At 44.7% G+C, this 10448-nt stretch overlaps 1 protein-coding gene across 1 annotated transcript; it reads right to left on the bottom strand.

Annotated features, from left to right (window-relative positions):
- Nucleotides 1-6291: 6291 nt before the first annotated feature.
- Nucleotides 6292-7116, bottom strand: LOC145067506 (uncharacterized). Its single transcript, XM_079014634.1, has one exon. It carries the CDS (start codon nt 7114-7116, stop codon nt 6292-6294), a length of 825 nt encoding a protein of 274 aa, XP_078870760.1.
- Nucleotides 7117-10448: the final 3332 nt, after the last annotated feature.

The raw sequence follows: 10448 nt of genomic DNA, 5'->3' as shown, positions 1-10448 counted from the left end.
TAAACAACAAGCTAGGAAGGTTAACTTACCGATTTGAAGCTCGAAGGGGCAATTTTTGACCAAAACCCGATTTGTAGAGAGAGAAAGTAGAGAGAGAGATAGACTCCTAGGGTGTGAAAAGGGTTGGAATGAAACCCACTCAACCCTTATATAGGGTGGAGTTTATGGCCTGGTTGGGGGTCCACCTGACACCAACCGCGAACGGGGTTTTTCACGACTACCGTTAAACACGACAAATTTTAAAATTATACCTCTTTAATTTTGGTTCGCTTGACGAATATTATTTAAAATATCCCAACAGGTTTAAATCCGGTCAAAAATATTTTGGGATAAATTAGGCTAATTTTTGACGTACGTAATTTCGACGTTAAAACTAACGGAAATTTTTGGGTTGTCACAAGCTGACCAGCTTCTGCCCTGAGGGGTCGAAGGTGAGATACATAACAGGATGTTTACGAGACCGAGCTAGAAATTGGTGGGAGTCCATCGGTGACTCATTGGGAGCCTCGGCGGTTAAGGCTATGACCTGGTCGGACTTTGTGACCAGGTTCAGGGCAGAGTTTGCACCAGCTGTCGAGCTTCATCAGCTAGCCAGGGAGTTTTTAGATATGAGGCAGACGACAGAGGCTGTGGCGGAGATCACCGCCAAGTTCCGGGAGAGGGCATTGCTGGTGCCCCAGTATGCGGGAGACGAGGATATGAGGAGGACCCGCTATCATGACATGCTGCGAGCCGACATTCGGGAGCATGTTAGTTTTTCAGCCTGCCCTACCCTGGAGTCTATGATTGCCAGGGCGAGGGACCCCATCGTGATATGCTGTTGTGATTTTGATATGTTATGTATGTGCTTTGTTTAGGATCGTTCCTTGTGAACAGTATCCCGGTTCAGGTATTGTTTGATTCGGGCGCTACCCGATCGTTTGTTTCTCTTGCGCTCAGCAAGAGATTTTCTGAGTCTTCAGGCATGTTGGATTTCCCTCTAGACGTAGAGATTGCGGATGACCGTTTGGTGTGAGCATCGACGGTGTTTCGAGATTGCATGCTGAGGTTATTTGAGGAGCATTATCTAGTGGATTTGGTTCCCATACCTTTGCGGGGGAACAAGGTTATTATCGGTATGGATTGGTTAAGCCCCAATGGGGCAGTGATTGACTGCGCGCAGCAGTTGGTGCGGATCAGGACCCCAAGTGGGGGAGAGCTGGTGGTTCAGGGCGAGAAGCCACAACGAGGACCAGCTCTATGTTTAGCAGCGAGGGCTAGGCGTTACCTCCAGCAGGGTTGCGTAGGTTATGTCGCATATGTTATGGATACCTGGGAGGCTGGTAGAGCGACGGTGGGCGAGGTGCCCGTAGTACGAAAGTTCGCGGACGTATTCCCCGAGGAGCTGCCTGGAATACCTCCGAAGTGCCAGGTGGAGTTCAGGATCGACCTAGTCCCTGGTGCGGCTCCGATAGCCAAAGAACCCTATTGGTTGGCTCCTCCTGAGATGCAGGAGTTGTCTACGCAGCTGCAGGAGCTGCTAGACAAGGGATTTATCAGGACAAGTAGTTCCCCTTGGGGAGCCTCGATTCTGTTTGTGAAGAAGAAGGATGGGTCGCATCGTATGTGTATAGACTATAGGGAGATGAATAAGGTAACGGTGAAGAACCGTTACCCACTCCCGAGGATTTATGACCTCTTTGACCAGCTTCGGGGAGCATCTTGGTTCTCCAAGATTGATCTGCGTTCAGGATATCATCAGATGAGGGTCAGGGAGGAGGATGTACAGAAGACTTCGTTTCGGACGCGCTATGGCCACTACGAGTTTGTGGTGATGCCCTTCGGGCTCACCAATGCTCCTACCGCGTTCATGGACCTCATGAATCGCGTGTGTAGACCGATGTTAGATCGGTCAAGGATAGTGTTTATCGATGATATCTTGGTTTATTCCAAGACGTAGGAGGATCACGAGGAGCACCTACGGGAGGTGCTGGAGACTTTGAGGAGGGAGAGCTTGTATGCCAAGTTCTCCAAATATGAGTTTTTGTTGCGCGAGGTGCAGTTTTTTAGACACCTTGTCAACCAGAACGGGATTTCGGTAGACCCGGCCAAGGTGGAGGCCGTGATGAGATGGGAGGTTCCGAAGTCTCCATCTGAGATTCGGAGTTTACTAGGATTAGCAGGCTATTATTGGAGATTCAACCAGGATTTCTCCAAGATAGCTGAACCGTTGACCAGGCTAACAAGGAAGGTCGTGGTCTTTCGTTGGGGGCCTGAGCAGCAGGAAGCGTTCCAGACACTGAGGCAGAGCTTGTGCGATGCGCCAATCTTAGCCCTGTCAGAGGGCATGGAGGATTTTATTGTGTACTGTGATGCGTCCATGCAAAGAGGGCATGTCATCACCTACGCGTCGAGGCAGCTGAAGCCTCACGAGGCGAATTACCCGACGCATGACTTGGAGTTAGGGGCTATTGTGTTTGCCCTCTAGATTTGGCATCATTACCTCTACGGGTTTCGCTGTACCATTTACACAAACCATAAGAGTTTGAGTTACCTCATGGATCAACCGAATCTAAACATGAGGAAGCGTCGGTGGATGGATGTGGTAAATGATTATGATTGCGAGATCCTTTATCACTCGGGTAAGGCCAATGTGGTGGCAGATGCGCTTAGCCACAAGGCAGCACCGATCAGGGGTATCTGCATGCATATGAAAGTGGTGACTCTGCTATTGGAGCGGATTCGGGAGGCCCAGCAGGAGGCCATGAAGGAGGAACATCGAAAGAGTGATTGCAGGACCCCGATATGCTGGGGCGAGGTTGGCCAGAGAGTCATGGGGAGCACTGAAGTAGTGCTCAATTTGACAAAGAAGATTCAATAGGTCCGGAGCAGGCTTCAGACTGCTCTGAGTCGGCAAAAAAGTTATGTCGATAAGCGTCGATCCGACCTGGAGTTCCAGGTCGGAGATATGGTTCTCCTGAAAGTGTCGCCTTGGAAAGGTGTCATTCAATTCAGGAAGCGGGGCAAGTTGGGCCCAAGGTATATTGGACCGTTCAGAGTTATAGCCCGGGTGGGCAAGGTGGAATATAGGCTGGATATGCCAGCCGAACTCAGTCAGATACACAACACTTTCCATGTTTCTCAGCCGCGAAAGTGCCTGGTGGACGACTCCGCAGTGGTTCCCTTGGAGGACATTTAGGTTGATGGCAGCCCGAATTTCATCGAGTGGCCTGCAGCGATCCTTGACCGGAAGTTGAAGGATCTGAGGAACATAAGAGTAGAACTCGTGAAGGTGCAATGGCAGCACCGGAAGGGTTCGAAATGGACTTGGGAGCCGGTGGATGAGATGATGGAACACTACCCCGAGCTGTTTCAGGATCGAGCAGTAGACTTCGAGGACGAAGTCTGAAATAAGTGGGGGAGATTTGTAGCACCTGGTTCTTGGTACGTATTCTGTTATTAAATCTTCATTTATATTTTCATTTTTAGCCTTGGACTCGGCGATTCGAAGGACTAACTCGCCAAGTAGAAGTGGGATGAGGCGTGGAGCTTAAGTTTCGAACTCGGCGAGTCGGGTCCCGGATTCGGCGAGTAGCCGCTGTCTGGACAAAAACCCTAATCCATGGGTTTTCACCCTATTTACACGACCTTATGCAGTCTCCATTCCCCCTTTATGCTCCGAAACTCTTATCATAGAAAACCCTAGCCGTTTTTGAGAAAATCCAAGGCTTTTGAGTGATTCTTGTGAGTTTTGACCTGAAGGAAGAAGGAAGAGCATACAAGGATCAATTAGGAGACTGAAGAATTCGAGTTTGGTTCACCATTTGCAGTCTACAAAAGGTATAAAGTCTGAACCTCGCTCATTCATTTGTTAGATCCCTCTTTGGGGTAATTTAGGGCTTTTATAAGCCATTTTTGGTGGCCAACCATGTTTGCAAACATGGTTAGGGGTTTGAGCTTCTGGATCATGTCATTTTTGGAGTCACAAGACAGATTTGGGTTGCTTTTGCACTCAAGGAAGGCCCCATGCAACAAAAGAACCATTTTAGAGACTTTTAAGCTCAAAAGTCCCATGCATGCATGTGAAGTTTGTAACTTTACGTGCTAGATCGAGTTTAAGGGCCTGGATCTATCTTTTGGTCAAGTGTTGTACATCAGAAATCGAAGTTTTAAGGAGGGGATGTGACCGACTCGGCAAGTCCATTCCTGGACTCGGAGAGTCCAAGGGTTCTGTCCCATATCAGTGAGGGTCAAAAGGACCAGATGTGTGTGGAAAGGTTTTAGGGAGTCTCAGGGGGTGACCCAACGTTCTGAACTAAGCAAAATGTTTTGGATATTCATGGTACTCGGCGAGTGCATGAACGGACTCGGCGAGTCCAAAGAAATCTTCATAGAACTTGACGATTTGTTCATCAACTCGGCGAGTCGAGGGTAGAACGTGTTCATCGGATGAAGAGAAACTCGATAAGTTGTTCATATAACTCGGCGAGTCAAGGGCAGGACATGAGTATCAGTTGATGATGAACTCGACAAGTTGTTCATACAACTCGGCGAGTCAGATGAGGATTCAGTCGCTATTCATTTAGAAGGAAAACTCGTCGAGTCATCGCCTAAACCGACGAGTAGGGAGGGGTATGAGGTCTAATGGAAGGATAGGGACTCGGCGAGTTGGCGAGCCAACCCGGCGAGTCAGGTCAACTAGAAGTTGACTTTGACTTTGACTTGGTCAGGGGGTAAAATGGTCATTTTGAAACAAAAGATGAAAACTTTTCAGTCATTTTCTTATTCACATCACAACTGTTTATATACAGGGAAGAATTAGCCTAAACTAGGAAAGAGATAATCTACTCTAATTAAAGAATTAAGGTCTAAAAATACATCTAATATAAAAGCAATTAGAGAGCTAATTTAGGCCAATATACAACTGTTAAATATAGCAGTCAACAGCTATATAAGGTACAACTGTAATATTTCCAACACCTCCCCTCAAGTTGGTGAATGTATATCAATCATTCCCAACTTGGATACATTTGACTCAAAACTTATTCTCAATAGTGGTTTTGTTAGAATATCAGCTTCTTGATCGGTTGAGGGAACATATGAGAGCTTTATCTTTCCACTTTCAATCTCCGACTTGATGAAATTCCTATCAATACGGACATGTTTCATACGATGATGTTGTATATGATTATGAACATTTGCAATCGCTGGTTGACTATCACTGTAGAGGTGTAGTTGATCATTAACATCAATTTTCAATTCTATTAATAATATGTCCAACCATATTAACTCACAAATTCCTTGTGCAATAGCATGATACTTTGCTTCGGTACTACTTCTTGACACAACTGATTGCTTTTTGCTTCTCCAAGTGACCACATTTCCCCAAAACTTGGTACATTACCCTGTTGTTGATTTTCTATCTGACCAATTTGCATTAGTAAATCCCTCAATCTTTCGGTTCTTGGTTTTTTTTTTATAAAGCATTCCTTTTCTTGGTGTTCCCTTTAAATATCTAAGGATTTGATCAACTGCATTTTGATGGCGAATAGTTGGAGCGTGCATAAATTGACTTACTTGGCTAACACTATAGGCAATATCCGGCCTAGTGAGTGATAGATAAATCAGCTTTCCCACTATTCGTTGGTATCTTTCTCTATTTGTTGGAGGGTCTTCTTCAGTCAACTTTTCTTTCCAGTTCTTTTCCATTGGAGTAGTTGCTGGTCGGCAACAAAGCTTTCCTGTCTCTTGTAGGAGGTCTAGGATATATTTTCTTTGTGAAATGAAGATTCCATCTTTGCTTCTAGCAATTTCTATTCCAAGAAAATATTGTAATTTTCCTAGATCCTTGACTTTGAATTCTGATTGCAGTAGCCGTTTGAGGTTGTTGATCTCGTCGACATCATCTCCGGTGATTATTATGTCATCGACATATACAATCAAGATACATCGTTTTTTATTCTTTGAGTCTTTAACAAACATAGTATGATCTGCTTGTCCTTGGCGATATCCAAAATTCTTCATTACCTTGCTGAAATGAGTAAACCAAGCTCTGGGAGATTGCTTTAGCCCATATAAAGCCTTTTTCAGTTTCCATACTGATCTGGTTTTTTCTTTGTGCTCGAAACCAGGGGGTAGCTTCATGTACACCTCTTCTTCTAGTGTACCATTTAAGAAAGCATTTGATACATCCATTTGATGTAATTCCCAGTCAAGATTAGTTGCGATGGATAACAATACTCTTATGGAATTTAGCTTTGCAACAGGTGCAAATGTTTGTTCATAATCGATTCCATATATTTGAGTATATCCTCAAGCAACTAGACGGGATTTGTATCTCTCAATAATCCCATTCTTGCCAACTTTCACAGTAAAAATCCATTTACAACCTACTAATTTCTTTCCTTTAGGCATATCAACAACTTCCCATGTCTTGTTTTCATTTAATGCTTTTAATTCTTCAAAGACTGCTTCCTTCCACTTTGGATCCTTTAATGCTTCATGAATTTTTGAAGGAATAGTTGTGTCATCAAGTTGAGATACAAAGGCCCTGTGATTTTTAGATAACCTTCCATAGGAAAAGTGTTTTGAAATAGGATGTTGAGTACAAGATCTTACCCCCTTTCGGATTGCAATAGGAGTATCAAGATCATCCACTTTGGATTTTTCTTGCTGTAATTCTTGTGGAGGATCTGAAGTTGGTTCTAATGGCTGGTTTTGCTGAGCTACACGTGGTCTTCTTGAGTAGACACATAAAGATGGTTCTTCTCTTTGAACAGGTTCCGAAATTTGAATTGGTTCAGGGATGATATTTTCTGTCACTTGGGTTATAGATGGTGATATAGACTCAGAAATAGGCAACATTGGAAGAGATATAGATGGATCCCAATGATTCTCTTCATTTAAAGTCTCCCCCTGAAGAGAATCATAAGAGTAAAATGGCTGATTTTCAAGAAATGTGACATCATAAGATGTAGAGAACCTTTTTGTGTGGGGGTTGAAACATTTGTACCCTTTTTGTGTAGACGAGTAACCTACAAATGCACATTTTTGTTGATTTTGGATCAAGTTTTCCTTTGTTGGGACTGATATTGTGAACAAATGTTGAACACCCAAAAACTTTTGGATAAAGAGCATTAATTACTCTGGACTCGAGAAAGGTTTTTTGAAGAACACTGATTGGTGTTTGGAATTTTAAAGGTTTTGAGGGAAGTCGGTTTATTAGATAGAAAGCAGTTAGGATTGATTCTCCCCAAAAAGATTGTGGCACATGACTAGAGAACATGATTGAACGTGATACCTCTAAAAGATGTCGATTTTTACGCTCGACAATCCCATTTTTCTAAGGAGTTGAAGCACACGAACTCTGATGTAAAATACCATTTTCTGAGAGGTATCTTCCTAAGTTACTAGAGAAATACTCCCCCCCACCCCATTGTTTGTTTGAAGTATGTGAATATTGCTTTGGAATATGTTTTTTATCATGCTGTGAAATTTTATGAACACATCCGCAGCATCCAATTTGTTTTTTAAAAGAAAAACCCAACATAAACGAGTATGGTCATCTATGAAGGTGATGAACCAACTCTTGCCACTTAAGTCCTTGACACGAGAAGGACCCCAAATATCACTATGTATAATATGGAATGGTTTTGAGGGTTGGTATACACGAATGGGGTAGTTTCTTCGTGTTTGTTTTGCAAGAATACATGATTGAGCAGCCTGTAGCGATCCTTAACCGTAAGTTGAAGGATCTGAGGAACAAAAGAGTAGAACTTGTGAAGGTGCAATGGCAGCACTGGAAGGGTTCGGAAAGGACTTGGGAGTCGGTGGATGAGATGATTGAACACTACCCCGAGCTGTTTCAGGATCGAGTAGCAGACTTCGAGGACGAAATCTAAAATTAGTAGGGGAGATTTGTAGCACCTGGTTCTTGGTACGTATGTGGACATATCTCCGACCTGGAAGTTGACTAGAAGTTGCCTTTGACTTTGACTTGTTCAGGGGGTAAAATGGTCATTTTACCCTAAGAGTAGATGTTAGTTTCTGACTAAGTGTTTTGTGGGAATTTTAGCCGGAGGATTTCCGGAGCAGCAGCAGCAGCAGTCAGAGGATTCCCGCACAGTTCAGCAGCTATTACGAGGTGAGTTACCTTCCAGTAGCGGTGGGTCTAAGGCCACAATGCCGGCCCACAATTAGGAAATGTATGATAGATGATTATCTTTGTGATATCATCTAGTTTTGCTACTACCTGATATGTTATATGCTAGCATGATATGTTGTATGTGATAGTAGTAGAGTTCGGTTGTTAGGACCGAAGAGTAGTCAGACAACCCATATACGTTTGACAGTATGTGATGATATGTATGCATGTTGGCTTGTTATGTTATATGCGATAGAGTTAGTAGGAGGGGACCAGTCCCCGAGTACGGTTGTTAGGACCGAAGGGTATTTTAGGCACCCCAGATATGTCTGATAATATGTTTATGTTATGTTATATGTGATATTAGCAGTAAGGGGTGAAATAGTCCCCAAGGTTCGGTTGTTAGGACCGAAGGGTAGTTAGCACCCCAGAATGGCTCCACATGGGTAGGTCAGCGCCCGAGAATGGCTAGACACGGGTAGGACGGCACCCCAGAATGACCGTACGGGTAGTTCGGTACCCCAGAATGGTCGTACCGGGTAGGTCGGGCACCCCAGAATTGCCTGGCAGTATGTATGTGATATGATTGTATGGTATGTGGTACGATGGGGGAACTCACTAAGCTTCGTGCTTACAGTTTTCAGTTTTGGTTTCAGGTACCTCTTCAGCGAAGTGGAAGGAGTCGGTGCAGTAGCGGCACATCATACACACACACTTGGGTTTTCCGCATTATGAGATGCTCTGGGATTGTACTCTGACATTATTATTATTTTCATGTTTTGGGTTTTCAGACATGAGATATGTTTTATGAAATGATTTGATTGGATGATGATTTAATACAAATGTTTTACAAACCACTTAATTTTAATGAAATTTTTTGCCTGTATTTTTGGGATGTTACAAGTTGGTATCAGAGCCTTGGTTTGAGGGATTCGGACACACCTTCGGGGACGTCTGGACTCAAACCGAGGGATTCAAAGATTTTATAAGAAAATATTTTTTGAAAGAATAAAACATAAGAGTTTTGTTTTAGAAAGAACAATTGTGTGATGTGCGCGACCGGCCGAGCTCAAGTAAGTATTCCCCAAAGTACCTATACAAGTTTATGTTACATTTATCAGTTTCAGTAGAACAGCATTCTAGAATAGGACTAAGTATCTAGGAGTGATGCCTTATGTGTCTGCTTTATATGCTTCAGCTTATGAGAGTTGCATGCTAGATTTGAGTAGACAGCAGTAGGATAGCCTGTTTAGGTTATGCCTGATAGTACGAGCTTAGCATTGTGTGCTAGTGCAATTCCTGTTATGAGGATAGAGTTGCTTGAGATTGTTTCCTTTTGTCCGAATGTTGTTTGTTTTGTGCTCTGTGGGCTTTGAGTGATGGGAGTTGCCTGTATGTATTGCAGAATGGTGGTACTACCTCAGAGGCCAGCAGTTGGAAGTTCTGGAGTGGGATCGGGTTCAAGATCAAGTTCCGAGCCAGCAGATGAGAAGCTACGCGAGTTCATCATGTCAGAGATTACCAGAGGCATCCTTGAGTCGACCTCCATCATTTTCGGGTCGATCAAGGAACGGATAGTTGAGCTGATGGAGGACTGTCTTAGGACGTTCAGGAGTGACATGGCATCTGGCTAGTCAGGATCTCGTACACTGTCCTTTAAGGACTTTAGGGACAGTGGTGCGCTGGATTTCCATGGGGCGAAGGACCCCATCGCTGCCAGATGATGGATTGCGGACACTGAGTCCGCACAGCTGACCAGCTTCTGCCCCGAGGGGTCGAAGGTGAGATATGCAGCAGGATGTTTACGAGACCGAGCTACAGATTGGTGGGAGTCCGTCGGTGACTCATTGGGAGCCTCGACGGTTGAGGCTATGACCAGGTCAGACTTTGTGACCAGGTTCAGGGCAGAGTTTGCACCGGCTGTCGAGCTTCAGCAGATGGCCAGGGAGTTTTTAGATATGAGGCAAACGACGGAGACTGTGGTGGAGATCACCGCCAAGTTCCGAGAGAGGGCATTGCTGGTGCCCCAGTATGCGAGAGACGAGGATATGAGGAGGACCCGCTATCATGACATGCTGCGAGCCTACATTCGGGAGCATGTTAGTTTTTCAGCTTGCCCTACCTTGGAGTCTATGATTGCCAAGGCGAGGGAGAGGGAGATTGATCTGCAGCATGTATAGAAGAGGAAAGTAGAGGAGGGGAAGTCGATGGGGGCTTCGGGGAAGAAGCCCAAGGGATCGGATGGTAGGCCGAAATGCCAGTCAGGACCGGGCCGCTGTAGGAAATGCGGCAGGCCACATGAGGGGGCGTGTAGACTGGGATCGTC

Source organism: Lactuca serriola, chromosome 8 (genome assembly GCF_051521515.1).
Source record: "Lactuca serriola cultivar US96UC23 chromosome 8, Lser_US96UC23_V15, whole genome shotgun sequence".
NCBI classification, from domain to species: Eukaryota; Viridiplantae; Streptophyta; class Magnoliopsida; order Asterales; family Asteraceae; genus Lactuca; species Lactuca serriola.
Note: the sequence above shows the minus strand (reverse complement) of the source record. Positions and strands in the feature narration are given on the sequence as shown.